The following is a 17380-nucleotide window of genomic DNA, read 5'->3' as shown; positions in this document are numbered from 1 at the left end:
TCTTGCTGTAGTCAGTGGCTTCAGTGGACGAAAAGCAAGGTTGCAAAAAAGAAAATGATCCCTTTTCCCCCGAGGTGATGGCACGGGCATTTGGCTCCTCCTGGCCGGAGAGGTGTGAACCTGAAGCTAATGGGTCTGGAGAAGCCCAGTGCGGTGTGAAAGAGCTCACCCCGGGTGCTGTTCCCTGTGCCAGCTTGGAATGGTGGGAGCATGGGTGATGTCCTTATGGAAAAATCCATCCCAGGTGGGATCACGTCCCATTTCCACAGACATAAGCCTTGGGATGGTGGCAGTTCCATCCTGGGGTGACTGCTGATGCCAGTGGTGACAGTAATATAGCTGGGAGTTTTTGGCATGGAAGGAGTGGAAAAGCGGTGTGCTGCTTGTTGATGGATCTCAACCTCATTTTGTTATTGAGAACAATAGGGCTTTTATTGCAAAGATGTGGTAAAGATGGATGGGAAGTCAGAAGGATGTGTCCATTCTGTTGCTTGGAATTGCTTTGTTTTTAGGGCTTGGCAGGGGGGCAGGCAGCAGGAGGGAGCTACATGCCCCCAGCTTGATCCCAGCAGATCCTCTGAATCAAAAGGCAGGAGGGGGCTGAGTTTTGGATGCTTTCCTGTTCATCAGCCTGCCCTTTTCTCTGCTCACCCCTTCCCACTCACTCAGGTCGTCAGATGCCAACTCCTGTAGAAGGGTGTGCAAACCCTAGACATGGCTGTAGGATTTAGGATGCTCATAAGGGTCCAGCCAGATCCTGGTGGTAAGGTACTGCTAATCCTTGTGGTCTCATGAAGTATCGCTGAGCTGGGATGTCTCCTTAGGGAGTTTCCACCCTGCCTGAATTGAAGCTCAGACCCAGGCACCATCAGTTCAGTTGTGAATGCTCAGCCTGGTGCTCCACAGCTCCCGAGTCCTGCCTGGTCTCACCGTGCCACCTGCAGCATGCTTGGCAAGAGACCCTTGGTTCCCAGGGCATGACCACCTTGCCAATGCTGGGCATAGAGTGGGCTGATCCACCTCAGATCCCCAGGACCTGCTAGGGAAGCTCTGTCCTCCCTGAGCTGCACAGATGATTTCTCCCACAGGGATGCTTTAGAACCAGAGCTGCTGATAGCCTGTGACCTGCCCTCCTCCCCTCCCCCAAAGCCTCATCTCCTGCTTCTTCATGGTGGAATAGAGAAGGCTGGCAACAAGAACATGGCATGCAGAAACATGCTGACCATGGCCAGCACCATGCCATGCCAGGGAGGACTTCCCTGACGCTGTCAGGGACCATGCCAAACCCTTTTCAAGATGAAGCCCTGTCTGGTCAGAGCCTGGCTGTCCACCTTCATACTTGTGTTCATCTTCTGGACTCTCAGCACAAGCTGCGTCTCTCTTCCAAGGATGTTCACAGTCCCAGCAAAGGTTAATGTCCCGTGAACTTGAGAAGAAGGTGATAAGGCTCATCAAGAAAGGCTCAGCGAGGAACATCTTGGGGGCTCTCAGTTCTCTTGTCACCCCTCTCACTTCCAAACAGCACCAATGGGGGCTTCACCCTCCTGGTTGGGAGCAGCAGGAGGCAAAACCTGGGCTGTGTGTATGCATGTTCCTGTGGGGAAAGCGGTGGTGGTGGCTAATGAGCAGGTGAAACGAAGGGTAAGCAGCGGTGGGCTTGTGGGCTGGGGACATCATCTACCTCTTCTCTGCTCCTTAACTCCCCTCCACTCCCTTTGAGTACATGATCCTGGCAACCATCATTGCCAACTGCATCGTGCTAGCCCTTGAGCAGCACCTCCCTGAGGATGACAAGACGCCCATGTCACGGAGATTAGTAAGTATCTGTGTCCGTTCCTCTCTACCCTGTGTCGGGGGATATGGAGGGTGAGCAGGATCATCAACCAAGGGGAGCCAACCTGTTCTACTAGCCAATTTTTTCTGGTTTCAGGGTGGTATGGTGGGAGGTTTCCTCTGGGACGAGATCCTCCAGTGTTGCTGGGGCTGCTGTCACATACTCCTCTATGGAAAGGGTTCAAGAAGGTTTAAGCCCCTAAAAAAGTGGGATAGGGAAGGGGGACTGGGAAACTTGGGTGGGTCATAGTTACCCTATTTTTATTACCAAGGTTGATGCTGGCTGAGGAAGAGTTGTGAAAGCTTCCAAAAGAGGATGGGGCTGGGGAAGGTGGGATGGGACGTGAGTTGGGTAAATGTGAAATTGCTGGTGCTGTGTTTGCCCCGTCTCCATCTCTCACTATGTCACTCTGTTTCCCTCTGGCAGGAGAAAACGGAGCCCTACTTCATCGGTATTTTCTGCTTCGAGGCTGGGATCAAGATTGTGGCCCTGGGGTTTGTTTTCCACAAGGGCTCGTACCTGCGCAATGGCTGGAATGTCATGGACTTCATCGTAGTCCTCAGCGGGTGAGTCAGGGGTGTGGGGCCTGTGGTGGGGATGGGCAGCTGGGCATGGGTGCTCATTCCAGTGGGGACACAAGCTCCAGGACGTGGTCCAAAGCCTTGGTTTGCTGTTGTTTCTTCATCCCAAAGAGGGAGGGGAGGATGGTTCCCTGTGCTGGATGCTCCTGTGTTGGCTTTGCTGCGGGCAGCTGGTGGAGAGACATGGTTCCTCATCAGATGAGGAGGAGGAGGGCTGGCTCTGAGGGTATCATGTCTAGCTTCCTCGGTGGCCTGGCATCTGTCACTTTTCTGGGCATGGGGCAAGGTGAGGACAAGGTAGAAGCATGGCTTGATAAGCAACTGGATGTAATCTGGGAGAGGTTTTGGTCAAACCTTACGTGGTGAGGGCAAAAATATCTTCTCTTCTTGCGTTCCCAAGCACTTTCCAGCCTTGGCCTGGTGCTGGAGTTTTGGGAATGAGGTCTGGGTGGGGCCATGTTCCCAGGTGATGCTCACTCAGTGTCCCAGTGTGCAGCAGTGACGCTGGGGGTGGTAGTACACAGAGCTTCACAGGTGCTGGTTGTGTCACTAGTGGTGTCATTGCCAGGGACATGGCCCAGATTGGAGTCCTGCTTGCAGTGTGATGGGCTGTGCTGGTGACACAGAAACAAGCAGAGGCATTTGGGCTTGAGTTAGACAACAGTGGTATTGGCCTTGAGCAGAAGTCCCCCAGGGTGACTCCCCTGGGCCCCTCACTGTGTGGAGGGAGCAGGCAAGTGCCTGCAGCCACCCAGGGGCCCTGGAAAGGGGTGCCTGGATTGTGGCTGTTTCTTTTTGCATGCCAATGATCACCTTCAGAGGAGCTAGTTCGCTGCATACAGATGGAGCCTGTAGACATCCAAGCACTTCATGAGCTTTGGGAGGCACAATGAAGCTGCAGGGATGTCTGGGAAACTGAGGCATAGGACCCAGGCAAGATACCTGGGGTCTCTCCCAAGTTGTTTGCTGCACAGTCCTGTCTCTTGGCTTCTAGGGTGGTGGCACCATGTGAGACAAGACACCTGTTTGGGTATTTGGAGGAGGAAGTGGGGTGCTGAGCCTGTTGTTGCCAATGATGTAGTGATGGGTACTGCTTGTCCATAGTGGAAAGGTTCAGGTTGGGGCTGTGCCTGACAGCAGGCTTGAGGAGAACATGACCGGGAACATTTTGACTCCCTTGGCCCAATGCAGATCTGAATGGGCTTGCTGGGAAGTGGGACCATGTCTGCCTATGAAGGCAGGATGTCTTGGTGTGCTGGTGGTGGGGTGATGCTTCTCAGTGGGTAGCAAACTGGCTGCCTATGGTTGGTGCAACCATCACACAAGATGTAGCTGGCTCTTCTGCATCTGCAGAGTGACTGTCAGGGGACGGTTTCTGAGGGCAAGGCAGGTTAGTGGGGAGAGCAACCAGACATAGCTCCTGGGCTAGGCAAAAGTGGTCACACCTCTGGGAACAGCGTGGGGTGCATGTCACCTGTGCTTAGCAACAAGAGAGTATGTTCTGGCCTCACTGTGCAGCTGTGGTGCTGGACTGAGTGCAAGGAAAGGGGTTGGGTGACTGGGAAATGCCCATTGGCTGTCTCCTGTCCCCGGCATCCTTTAGAGCCTGGGCCAAGGGGAAGCACTGGGCTGTGAAGGTGGGTTTGCCACAGACCTCTCCCTGCCCTCCCCACAGCTCTGGGTGAGCTGACTGTAACCGAGCTGATGCTGAGTCAGCGTTTAGCAATTACTCACTCATGAAAGCCTTGCCAGCTCCTTTCAGTGCCGGGCCCAGCTGGGCCCTGTGCCAGGGAATCAATTGTCCACGAAGGACTGTTAGCACCGTGCCGGCCGTCCTGCCAGGAGGTGCCTGGGTCCCCCTGATACTCCCAGTTACAGAGGGCAGCCCTCTGGGGTCTGCTTCACTACTATCCCTTCACATCCTAATGTTTTGCCAGCAGGTTGAAACCCTCTCCAAGAAATGCCCAGTTACCTGCTGGCTTTGCACCAGAAGTGCTGGTGCCCGCTGGCATGAGCTCACTGGCCTTTTGGGACGAATTCTGTTGTATGATGGGCGAAGTAGGCAGTCCATAAATATTCACCCTAGACCAGTTTTGGGGAGGATTGGGTCACGGGGGGTCGGCTGGATGAGGGCATAGGCTCCTCTGGCTTGTTCAGCTCTTGCTTTTGCTGTTCGGTGCTGATAGAGCTGCTGTTCTTCAGTGCTGTGGTTGTGACTCCCTTGCAAGAAACTCGTCTGTTTGATCTGCTGAATTATTGGCAAATTTCTTCAGCAAATAATCCTTGGCTGGCAAATGACTTGCAAACAGCTTGTGGGAGAGGGTTTGCATTTGGCGGTTCATGCTGTGTCGGTTGTGTAGGGCGGGCGGTGAAGTCTGCACGGGGGATGTGTGCGGGCGACCAGTGGGTTCAGGATCATCTTTGTGGACTAAAACTTTACGTTTGATAAATGTGGGAACGTCTGTACAGAGACTGTTGAGCTGGGGAGAATTACGTGGTTAGGATCTTGTCGTGACTTAGCAAGAGGCAGTGGTTGTGGTGGAGGGGATGTTGTGAGCATCTGTAGTATAGGGTAGCCCTCACCTTGGGATGTGCTCACCTGTTAGGGGTGCTGATTCATCCCATGGTGATGGACGAGAGGATATCTGTGTGAGCAGGATCCCCCTCCAGGATCCGTTCCTAATGGACCCAGAGAGACCCAGCATCATGCTTGCTGGGCCTTGTCCCTCCAAGAGTGACAGAGGGATTTTTCCTTTCTGCACTTATTTTATATGACATGTCTGATGTAAGAGGTGTGTAATGCAGGTGGCATCATGGTCCCAGACACTGTGTTGGGGTTTCCAGTAGCAGTGGGATATCCTTGGGCATGTATATTAGCTACATGAGGGGCTACTGCTGTGAGCAGGTTCTCAGGACCCTGTGCAGGAATAGATGGCACTGACTTGGGTTCAACTGGTGTTTGCTTCTTGTGTCAATAAATCCAGATTTTTGCATCTTAACGGAAATCAACGCCCACCTAAAACTCCCTGATGCTAAAGCTTCCACTGGGGAACTAATAGTCACATTTGTAAACCTGCTCTGTTTATAACCTGTGGTTTCCAAATCATCATTGCTGCCTGAAAAAACAGCCTGTTCTCCCTCAGCTAAAAATTTTTATCCAAAAGCGTGCATAAAATACCTTCACTCTTTTTGAGGTAGAGCCAGGGAAGGGAATGTCTGTTTCCCCTGGGGCTTGGGGGTGCTCGCCTTGCCCGTGCATGAACCAGAGCTGTCCAGGCACTGAAGCTGGACTCATGAAGCTGTACTCATACATGTGGCATGTCCTGGACCAAAAAGTGGAAAACTGCTCAGAAACAGAAAGGGCAGTGGGTGCTTGGAGACCTCTTAACTGGTGGTCCTAAGAGGGTGAGGTTGAAGGAGCTTCAGCCATCAGCAACTAAAGCATCAATCAGCTCCCTGCGCCCCAGGTGCCATTAGCGTAATGAACAGAGAACGTGGACCCTGCAGCAGCCTGCCTTGTCCTGCACCATATTTGAAGGTGCTTGTGGAAAAAGAAGGGTTAAAAACTGTCTCTGCAAGTATCCAGGTGGGTGTGTGCTTCACACACTCCAATGCCTGAGCATCATAGCCCTGAGTTAGCTTTTTTTATAGCAGTTGCAGCAGTAATACAATAATACATTATGTGAGAGGTGAAGGGGTGGGGGATCACTTCTCACAATGGGGAAAAATCAAAACATGAATCAAAAGGCCCTTGTGAAGTTGTGCTGCTCTGAAGTCAGGGGAGCGGTCACTGTAAAACCAGGATAAATACCTCAGGATCATTAAAAGGAAGAGCTGGCATCAGGGTTTTTTTGGGGGGTTTAATAATAGCTGCTACACCTGGATGCCTTTTGTGAAGCCCTTGAGCACTGTGGTTTTCATTAAGAGATTTTGTGGTGTGGAGCGTGGCCAAAGGAAGGCAGGAATGAGTGATCACAGGTGGTGCCTGCTGTGCCCTTAGGAAACACAGAGCTGACTGGATGGGTACCAGTCTGTGCCAGCAGAGGAAAGCCTGGCTCTCCAAGTCTGGACAGCTGTCCCGAAAACCTACAAATGCAAGTGGCAGTTATGAGCCCAGCCTCTCTGTCTGACCTCCCAGCGAAATCCTGCACATGCCCGTGCCCTTGTTTTCTACCATGGCTGCCCTTATTTTCTGCTGTGGCTGGGGTGAAGCAGGAGAGAGTGGTTCCTAGGTGGTTGCTTCCCTCCATGCTGCAGGGCTGCAACGTGAGCATGGGGACGAGGAGGGCAGGTTGGTTTGTTGTTTGTTGTGGTGCTATCTGGATTTTGAGAATACTGTCCTGAAAAGTGCCTTGATGCCCTTTTTGCAGTTCCCCTGAGCTCCCCCATGGCAGAGGCAAAGATGATTTGCCCTGTGGCAGTTTGTGCGCCTCGCGCAACCCAAGTTCTGTGTGTCTTAGGTGGTGGTCTTTTTATCTTGGTGGTTCAGAGATGGAGCAGGGAATGCAGTATATGAATATTCCTTGTGGTTTGGGGTGCTGGCCCCCAGCAGTGTGCCTGGCACCCCATGCATGTGCAAGAGCACACACATGTACACATGCACACTTGAGGTTGGAAGAAGCTCTTCTCCCAGTGCTAACACCTATTTTCCTAATCGAGGGAGTACAGTGCACCTCCAGGCAGGGAAGCCTGGGGGAGTGGATATGAGACTTGGAGAACAAGCGTTAAATCGGAGCACAAGTGGAACAAACTGACATGATTAGTCTGCTGGAGCCTGTACCATTACAAGGAGTGTTGTTCAGTAGGATAAGCCAGTAAAGAGACGACCCTAGCTCTAAAAGTGGAGCAATGTTTTGATCACACCCAACAACTTTTTTCTTCTTCCCTTCTTTTCCTTCCATAAATGGTGCTGGTTTCCAACCTGATGTCTGCCCCATCTCCCACCTCCTTCCCAGCCCTTTCCTTCCAGGACAATTAGTAAAGTGTTCGGTCTTTCGTTAGGATGAATAATTAATTCCCCAGCTTTGTGAATGATTCATGTGCCATATGCCATGGTGACGGGATGTGCCTGACATTGGCACCTTGTACGAAGGGTAGTGCTGCTTCCCCAACCCAATGAGGGGATGGGGTGGGTGATGAGGGGAAAAGCTTTACCATGCTGAGAGTGGTTGGAGGGGATGACATGGGGAGACCCCTGGGAAGGCAGATCTATGGCTCTGGCTTTGAGGAGACAGGCATCCCGCCTTGCCCTGGCACAGGGTCCAGCTTGATGCTGCTCATGTGCTTGGCCCTGTCATTGCCAGCTCCTCTTCCTCAGAGGTTGGTTTCCTGCAGCCGTTCATTGTGCTGTGGAGTCAGTCAGTCTCTTCCACAGGCTGCTGGTCCCTGCGGGCATTGCCTCTCCTCCCAGGCACCCCTTTGCTCCATGCAGTCCCTAGGGGCTCCTTCTCCACCCCAGCATCCTTCCTACAGAGCTCCCGGGCTGGGGTAAAGCCCTCAGAAGCATAGGGGCAGAGCACTGGGCTGAACTACAAAGTCCCTGTGCACCATTACTTTGTGCTGCCATAGATCTTGCTCCAGGAGAGGAGTTGTGGGGTAAAAGTCTGGCTCGAGGGAAGAGGAAAGGAGTTATTTTCTACCACATCCCTATGTGGGGAGGAGGTGTCAGCCAGGCTTGGGTGGGTATCCCTGGGGTCTCAGACTTCTCCTTTGGCATGAGTTCAAACGGGTCCTGCTGTGGTACATGGTTGCCAGCACTATGTTTCTTTTGCAGGGCCAGCTCTCCAGCCTCCTGGCAATGACTTTAGGTTTCCACCAGGTCATGTATATGCAAACGCAGTTTCACCAGCATCTCTCTCTGCCAAATCCTTTATCCACTCGGAGGTGTCACAGGGGCTGGAGGCAGGAGGGAGGTGCAGGATTTGGCCAGCTCACAGAGCGTAGAGAGGATGCTCCTTCATGCACCAAACCCTGAAGGCTTCTCCAGGAAGAGATAGCCTTGGGAGGTCATTTCATACCCCAGATCAAAGGCTAGTGAAGGCAGTTTTTGTCCTTCATACTCATCACACCTTGCAGGGTGTTGTTGATGCTCAGTTCAGGGCTCTTGAAGCTGCTGGGAAAGACAGGATCAGCCGCTTTGCAGCAGTGCAATCCACTTGTGTCGTGGCCCCGAAACCTAGAAAGAGCAAGCAAAGATGGTGGAGGCTTTGAGGTTGCTCTGAACTCTGCCGAGGGCAGGACTTAGACCTGGTGTCCCTGTCCCTTGGCATCCCCAAAGCAGGACCACTTCATTCTGCTGGGGTGGATGTCCCAATCCCACTGGCCCTGCCTTGGGCGGGGTTTGGACCCAAGAGCCTAGAGTACATCCTACTACTCCTGATGCTGTCTGCAGAGAGGAAGGGATTTATTCACCAGCAGAAAAGGGCAAGAATGGGGTAAATTCATCGGGTAGCTTACTTTCCATCAGCCATTTGACCAGTGTATTAATTATGAAGTAGTCTCCCTCGTAAAGTCAGGTGGCAGTGCAAGCCTTCAGGGGCCTTTCCACTTAATTATAAATATTAATTTGCACGTCAGCCAGCCAGCCAGCACCCTCCCTGCCCCAGATTTTGAGCTGAGATTAGTCTGTCTGAGCTGATCTCTCCCTCCCTCCACCTAGCACACCCTGGAGCTGCCCTTTGCTGAGACAGTTTGTCTGCATGTGACACTGCACCAGTCCCTGATGGCAATGGTCAAGGGATACAATTAAAGGTTGATCTGATTATTTGGGGGTTCAGCCTTTGCTTGTGGTCCCTGGTGTGAAGTCCTCTGCAGCATGCCCTGAGATGTGTGTGTTGCCCCCAAGGGCTGAGGCTTCAGGGTTGCTGGTGCTGCTCCTGATGGGAAGATTGGGACTGGAGTGCGTGCAATGTGCAGCCCCTGGCATGGGCAGTGAAGTCACAGTGGGTGCTGTAGTGTGTGATAGTGCCCAAATTCGGTGCTTGCTCTGTGCTAGTAAAAGAGCTTTGTGTAGGCAGGGTCTTTGAACATAGCTCATGGTTTACTCTGCTAAGTCCCATAGAGCAGAGAGTAATTTTAAATGTGATTTATCCCATTTTTCTTTTCCTCCCCTGGGAAGAGAAATCCATAGGTGCAGGTCTTCAGCTGGAGGAGAGGGTGTGTGCTTTGCTCAGCTGCTGCAAGTTGGAGCAGTGCCTGAGGGCTGAGCAATGCAGCCAACCCAAAGCCTGCAGGTGCGTTTGGCCCAGTGGGAGCTCGCTCCAGAACCCCTAAATAAATAAAACAATCATCCTGGTTGCAAACACAAAGCATTTCATTCCCCACCCCCCCCATGTTTTTGTCTGCCAGTGGTTTCTCACTATTCAATTATACTTTTGGGGATTTGCATATATTTCCCATCCTGCCTCCTCTCTCATTTGCATTCTTCCAATAGCTCCTCTTTTCTCCACCTGAAGTGTCTCTTCCCCCTTTCCTCTGAAGAAGTAAAACTAACCCCTTTGCCTGGGTGACCTATAAAAACGCCTTCACTTTTTTTCCCTTCTTTTTTCTCTAGTACATATGATGAAAAGCATGAGATCATTGGGATTTTTATAGCCCAATCTGGCAGCTTTTTTCAAATAACTTGGATGGTGAGATGTAATTTTAGTTTGGGTCCTTGCCTAAAAATAAAGAATAATTATTAGCACATCAGACGTAGATATTGTAAATGATCAAAAAGGGTTTAAATTGTTCTACAGATATTGGAGCTGCTGCCCTGTGTCAGCACAAAGGTCTGTCACAGCCTGAGTCTCACCTCTGCTGTGCATCCAGAGGAGCTACAAGAAGCCTTAAGATATGTCAATAAGTAAATCAGAAATGGGTAGTGCTGGGTGATATGGGTGGTGCTCTGAAAAAAAACCTCAAACAACAAACAACCACAGCCCCCCCCCCCCCCCCCCGAGCATGCTCATAGTGTTAATAAGCTGTTAACAGGTGAGATGCTGAAGTCCAGAGCAGGAGGGTGTGGTTTGAGGGTTGTATTTATTATTAGCTGCTCAGTCCCTTGGGGTTCTGGGATGGATGGGTTTGCTGGGATGAATAGGTTTGCTCCAGCAATGTGTGCTTCCAGTGCATCCGCCCTCGCCAGGAGCTGCAAAAGGATGTGCAAGCACCTGTTTCATAGCGGTGGGTCATTGGTCAGGAGACACATCTGCAGTGCAGCCACCTCACTCTGGTGATCTGTCCAAACCCGCTTCTGAAAGAGCTCATGGTGTCCCTTGTCCGCCCAGCAAGGACAAGGAGCATGTCACCTTGCCACAAAGGAGTCCCATTCTTAGCAGCTAATTTAGAGCGCTGGGAAGTAGTGCCCTGAAATCGCCTGAACCTTGCCTGGAGGCTCAGCGGGACAGCTCCTGAGCCCTTCAAACAAATCTGGGTTAGCCGAGGACTTTGCAGCCAGGGCACTCTGCTCCCTGTGGCAGTGCTGGACCAGTAGTGCCTCAGGTGGTGGTCCTGCCCTGGGGAGGAGATGTGTCATAGGGCTGGGACCTGTGAGGGCTCCACCTCTATCACTCTGCCTGGCTGTGTAGGACTATAGCTTGTTGCTCTGTGGTGGTAGGAGAGAGCTGTCAATCCTGCTCTGCTGCCAGGAGCCTTCCAGCTGGGCTTGTATTGGCAAAGCCCTTGGAAGAAGAGTTGGAGCCTGCATCCAGCCCGGGAGTATCTCTGGCCTGGAGACGCTCAGTCCTGGCTGGAGTCAGTGCAGGGGCTGCAGATGCCTTTTTCCCACCCCTTTGGGAGGCTGTTTGGAGCCCAGGTGTTGGAAGATGTAGAGCAAAAGCTGAAGGAGGGTCTCAGGGTCTCCAGCACGGTGTTGGGTGCTGCGTGTCCTTTATGCTGGTATTTTGGGGAGTGTTGGCAGGTTATGTGAAAGAGATAAAAGCACTTGTGCTCTCTCCCACATGCTGTGGAGTGGCCGTGCTTTATCATACTTATTGATTTTGATCTTACAACCAATTTAACAACGCAGCTCTCCTCAGCCTTTGGGAGCTCCTGACTTAATTAAGTCCCTTTTCTGCTCTCCCATCAACTCTGTGAGTAGTGGGGGCTGGTCACGGGCTGGGACATGGGGGAAAGGGAAAGTGCTATTAAGGGTAAAAGATCCTGCATGTATCAGGATAAGCAGCCTGGTACACGGGGACTTGTGGATGATGCTGGAGTGATCCCAACTGCTGCTGGTGCTGGGCTTTGCAGCCGACCCCTTGCACTGGGGCAGGGAGGAAGAGGAGGCTAGGAAAAGCAGTTGAAGCAATCTGGTTTGCTGATGTGAGAGCATTACTGTCAGGGTATCCTAGGTAACCCAGCCGCCTTTTTGGAGGGGCGAGTTAGTACCTGCAGTACCTCAGGGACAGGGGGAGAGAAAGTGCTAATTGCTCAGCGCACCAGAGAGCTGCTCTGGCCTGTAATTAGATGAATTAGCGGAACAATGACCCAATTTCCCTCAGTTTTAAGATTACTGCAAACAACCCTGAGGTTACTGCCTCCTCCTGTCCTGCTCTCCTCCCCATCCCCTCCTCTCTCATGCCCTGCTCCTCTACTGCAGTCCTCACTACTCCTCCTTGGCCAGCACCTGGGAACTGAGCCCAGGTGGGAAAGGAGGCCATGAGCTCTAGCACTGCTGTCTGTGCTCCCGCAGCTCTGCCCAAGCTGCAGCATCTCCATCCCTCCAGCAAGTTCAGGAGCTCTGAGTATTTCCACTGCTGGACACGGTGTGCACCAGCTTGCTTCTGCCCCAGTTTGTTTTCCAGAGATGGGCTTGCAAAAATTCTTGTACATTAAAAGAAAACCTCTGGAGTCCTTTCTGTGCCTGCCGATTGCCTTCCAAGGTCATCAAAATTTCATTACTATAGATTTTTGAATGTGTGTGAGGTTTTCGTCTGCTCAACAATCCCAGAGGTGGAACTCCAAGGAAGCTCCATGTGTGGAAAATGCCAGAGCAGCTGATGGATAAGGGTGCTGCCAGGGGAGCAGGGGTGACCATCAAGGGAGCAAACCCCATTTCTGGGGTACCACCTGCCTGGAGTGGAGGTTAAACCCATGCAGCTGTGATGAGCTTGCCATTGGCAGCATTGAGACCCCAGAGTGCGATTTCATGGCATGGGTTATGGCCAGCACTGTGGTTTAGGGCTGTCCTCAGCCATCCTGGTATGTAGGGGGCATTGAAAGGGAGCTGCCAGGGCTGGGTGGCCCCTGGGTGGCTTTGGCTGACCATAGTGTCCCATGAGCTTTGGTGCCAGCGTCAGACAGGCCTCACTGGCCATGTGGGCTTTGTGAGGCAACGAATCTTTGTACTTGCTGAGGAATATGGTCTTCCTTGTGGCTTCCCCCAGCCTAGTGTGAGAACATGGCTCTTGGCACCACCAGGGTGGCCAAGGCCTTTGCCCAGGCTAACTCTTGCTCTCTCCCTGTCTGCCTGCAGCATCCTTGCCACCGCTGGGACACACTTCAACACCCATGTGGATCTGCGGACGCTGCGGGCCGTGCGCGTGCTCAGACCTCTGAAGCTCGTCTCAGGCATTCCCAGTAAGTTGGATGCTCCTGGTCTCCGTCCTGGGGTGTCCGCATCCATTCCTGACGTCCTTCAGCATGACAGCGGTCCTTGTGCCACCTTGGGGATGTAGGGTGAAATCAGGGAACAGCAGAACAAACCTCCCCATGTAGTGGGAACTCTAGGGTGGCAGCATTTGGTGTCCCTGAGTGGCATTTCCCCCTGCCCAGCCTACTCTGTGCTGGCACAAGGCTGAGCTCAGCAGCTCTCCGGGGCCTTCCAGCAGCTCCGCTTCCGTGGCCAGAAGGCAGTGGGTGGATCCTTTCAGGACTGAGGTTTATTCAGGGGAGATTTCAGTTTTCTGCAAGATTTCATCTGCTGGCATGGGGATAAATAAAGAAACTAGGCTGCTGCCGGCACCGGTCCTCCCGTCCCTCCTGCCTTGGGCACTGGTGAGGCGGTGTGCTGGATCCATGCCATGGGCCACTGAGGGAGGAGAAGCTGCAAGGGGCATGTCTCACCAAGTCCAGAGCCAGGATCAGGTCCATCCATCCTGGAGCCTTGCTCTGCAGCCTGGCCCTCCCTGCTCCTCCTTGGGATGGTGCTTTCCTCCGTGGTCCTCAGTCCCCCAGGCTATGCTGGCCTCTTTGCATCTGTCAGATGATTGTCCATCCTCTCTGCTTACTGTTCTTTTGCCAGAGGTGGTGTGGACATGTCCCAGGCAGGGGTTTGCATGACCATGCTGAACTGTGCCCTTTCTTTCTGCTTCCAGGCCTGCAGATTGTGCTGAAATCCATCATGAAGGCCATGGTGCCTCTCCTCCAGATTGGCTTGCTGCTCTTTTTTGCTATCCTCATGTTTGCCATCATTGGTCTGGAATTCTACAGTGGGAAGCTGCACCGAGCCTGCTACACAAACAATTCAGGTGGGGAAAAGGGCTCTGCACTTGCTTTACATCCCACGGGTGGCAAACACCTGGGACAAACACATGTTGCTATGGTGGGAAGCCCATGGCCGAGAAGATCCTTTGTTTCATGCACACAAGGCATCACCCAGTTGTGTTCAGGATGTCCCATTTTCTTATGGGAGCAGTTTGTGTGCAGCCAGGGCTAGTCTCAGCAGGGTTCCCTGCTCTGCCCCAGTCCCATCCGTGTTCAGGCTTTTCTCCTCACCTGTCCCCTGCTTCTTTCTTACTTCTGCCTCGTTTGGCTCTCTTCTGTGTGCTTGCAGGTGAACTAGAGGAGTTGGACCCCCCCCATCCATGCGGGGTGCAGGGTTGCCCCCCAGGCTATGAATGCCGGGAGTGGATAGGTCCTAATGACGGGATCACGCAGTTCGACAACATCCTCTTTGCTGTGTTGACCGTCTTCCAGTGCATCACCATGGAAGGGTGGACCACAGTCCTGTACAATGTGAGTAGTGCTGCTCTAGTGTCTCAATGGGCAGTTGGATATGGGGATAGGGGGCTGGAGATGGTATTCTATGTGGTGGAAACCTGTAAGATCCTGAGTTCCCTTTGTGATGGGGGTGGGGTTGGTCCTTCCCATTTGGATAGGAGATAAGGGATAGAGAGGTGTGTGTTACATGTCTCTGGGCAAAGGGAGCAATAAGGGTTTGGCCTCCATCTCTGAACTGGTTGTACAACCCATTGCAAGAGTGAAACCTTGTGGACATGGGCTGCAGCAAGCCTCCTGCTTGAGGGGCGTCCCTGGGAAGGTATCCTTCCTTCCCTCCTCCTCCTCTTCCTGGGGGTGTGATTACTGGACACTGCACATCTGCTCTCCCTGCAGACCAGGCGGTGGATGTGCCTGCATTCCTGGTTGCCTGGGGAAGTACTGAAGCTGGGCTTGGACACCCTCCCTGAGGCAGAGGCAGTGTTTCGGTGGCTGACGGGCAACTGAGATCTTTGCTATTCATGCTGAGAACATCTGTCAGTGCTGAAGGGGATGACTGGGCTGGGTTCCTGTGGTTTGCAGCTGCTTGAAGTTGCCAATGCCCAATCCATTGGGGTGCCCAGGGAGCAACTTCAGGGCAAAGCTGGAAGCAGGAAAAAATCTACAAGCGATCACAAAGTGCAATATCAATGTGGGTGACTGGCCATATACGAATGTTTTAGTTTATGGGCTAGAAGCAGCCATGCCAGTTCTGTTCCCAGCCTAATTTCAGCATCAATTTTGGCATCATTGCACCAGGAATGTTTTTATGCCATGGTTTCCATAATGCCCAGAGATTTTCAGAGTGGCATTGCTCTGCAGGAGGCAAATTGGATGTCTTGTGGTGGGGAAACATGGTTTGATAGTTACTTTGTCATCAGCAGAAAGGCTGGCTTTTCACCCCATGTGAAGGCACTGCACTGCCAGTGTTGGGGTCCCCCTCCTGCTCAGTCTATCGCAGCATCCTTCTGGGGGTACAGGATGGCGTGTGCAGGCAGATAGATTGTGAAACTTAGACTGGGGTAGAAAGGGAAGAATTCATGGCAAGGGTTTGACCTTACTATGAGGATTTGGTTTTCGTCTTCCTAAAGGAAATGGTGGTGTTAGGATCTTGCTGCTTCTGGAGGGGAATTAGGCAGGATTGAACCACCTGGCTGTTCAGGAGGATAAAAGACCATTTCTTGGCTGCTTCTGGTGTATCAATGGGATTAGAGATTTAACTACAGCACCTATTGCCCTGGCATAACTGATTATAGCATGAAAGGGAATTTCTACTGCCTGGTGTTTCATTCCCCTGCTTTTAGCATGCTGGGCTCACACCACCCTACAGCAACCTGTGCATGCCCAGCACTGCCTGCAGCTGGTGCCACCAACCTGCCCTGCACCTTGTTTCTTGTGTTAATGACTGTCTGCAAAAGCCAGGGGCTGCTTCCATCAGTGCTCTCCATGTCCCCTCCTCCCCCTTCTTTGGCACCTGAAGCAATAGGCAGCAGCACTCCCTGTGCTAGAGCTCCAGCTGAGGGGTGCGAGGAGCCTGTGAGCTACATGGACAGGCAATTTATGGTCTCATTGACCTTGAGGGTTTGTACTGGCAGCTTCTGAGAAAGTCTGGTGACCTTCCGTTTGGGATGTCCTTACCGGGAAAGCTGAAGCCAATCCATTCGGTGTCTGGGATTTGCTGATCCAACATCTGGATCTTATTGGAGGGTAGGAATGGGAGACATTGCTGGGAGCACTGAAAACCATGCTCTGCAGGACCTACCCTGCAGGATACCCTGTTTACCACCACAGCTGCAAAATCAGGGGCTCTCTAGGACATTTGGGGGGCCCACAGCCCTGGGATCCAAATAACCTTCCCAGCACCAGTTGCACTGCCAGGCAAACATGCTCCGTCATGGCCAGGACCATAAAGTGCCTGCTTTTCCTGCTCCTCTGCGAAGAACCAGCTATTACTTACCTGTAATGGAAAGGATTAAGGACCTTCCTTGGCTTTTAATTGCATAAGGATTGGGGCCTTGGTATAATAAAATGCTGCTGATTCACTTTGGGAGGCAGTGAGGGACAGACACTGTTCCCAGCACTGTTGGGTTGTGCCCCTGCCCTCCATGGGGACACAAGCTGTCTTTCCTCTGGGTTGCAAAGGCTGTGGGTGGTCAGTCCTTTTGCTGCTCGGAGGCAGCAAAATGGGCTTTTGCCTTTTTTTTTTTTTTTTTTTTTGTTAATAGAGCAATGAGGGATACGCATGGGGGATACGGTGCCTGTGGGATGCAGGGATGGAAAACCACTGGGATGGTCTGTCACCTTCATTGCTCAGAGCAGCAAACGAGAGCAGGCTCCCACTGCTAGCCAGCATGGACCTTGCCCAGCACATGCCCCAGGTTTGGGGAAATCAGTGTGGGACTCTGCTTTCCCACTGGAGTAAAGTGATGGGAGGCTGCATCCTTGCAGGTTAACACCACACAGGAGAGTGAGATAGCAGGAAAACCACTTTAGCAGGCTCTCAAACAAATTGCTTACTATAGTATTCCCCTGTGTTACTGTATCGTGATTTTAAGATCCATTTTTCCACTATTTACCAGGTCTAGGAGCATGGCTCCTGGAATCTGTAGATATCATCACAAAAAGCTAATTGGACCCATGTTCCTTTCCACGTGTGTTATTTCATGAATGTGCTTGCCTTCGGTCTTGTTTTCATCAGTCTTGCCTGCTGCATTGCTAGGTAGAAATCACACTATGGGTAAAAAAAAAGAGAAAAAGCCTCAAATTGTGGAGTTTTATGGCTTTTCCATCTCCCATCCTTGGAAGCCTGAAGGAACTAATTTCTTTTGGAGGGAAGGTTCAGATTTGTGGTTCCTCTGGCTGTCTCTGTGGTTCAAAACAGGGTCTAAGGAGTATTTTGCTCTTCTTATACTGGAGCAGATGCCCCTTCCCTGGGCTGGCTTGAGACCAAACCTGATTTCTGTAAGGGCCAGAGGGAAATACAATGCTGGCACAGAGGCTCATTGTC

At 52.1% G+C, this 17380-nt stretch overlaps 1 protein-coding gene across 5 annotated transcripts in view; it reads left to right on the top strand.

Moving 5' to 3' along the window:
• The window catches only part of LOC308224353 (voltage-dependent R-type calcium channel subunit alpha-1E-like), a gene marked incomplete at its 5' end in the record, with an annotated part of 94457 nt that overhangs the window by 6898 nt on the left and 70179 nt on the right, over positions 1-17380 (top strand). For all 5 annotated transcript variants that reach the window (XM_080624172.1, XM_080624171.1, XM_080624169.1 and 2 more), the window contains 5 exons: positions 1711-1816; positions 2261-2400; positions 12872-12975; positions 13713-13865; positions 14171-14352. In XM_080624172.1, the coding sequence (XP_080480298.1) occupies positions 1711-1816; positions 2261-2400; positions 12872-12975; positions 13713-13865; positions 14171-14352 (685 nt within the window). The remainder of the gene's footprint in view (positions 1-1710; positions 1817-2260; positions 2401-12871; positions 12976-13712; positions 13866-14170; positions 14353-17380) is intronic.

The sequence above is a fragment of the Psittacula echo genome (assembly GCF_963264785.1).
Source record: "Psittacula echo genome assembly, chromosome: 7".
NCBI lineage: Eukaryota > Metazoa > Chordata > Aves > Psittaciformes > Psittacidae > Psittacula > Psittacula echo.
Note: the sequence above shows the minus strand (reverse complement) of the source record. Positions and strands in the feature narration are given on the sequence as shown.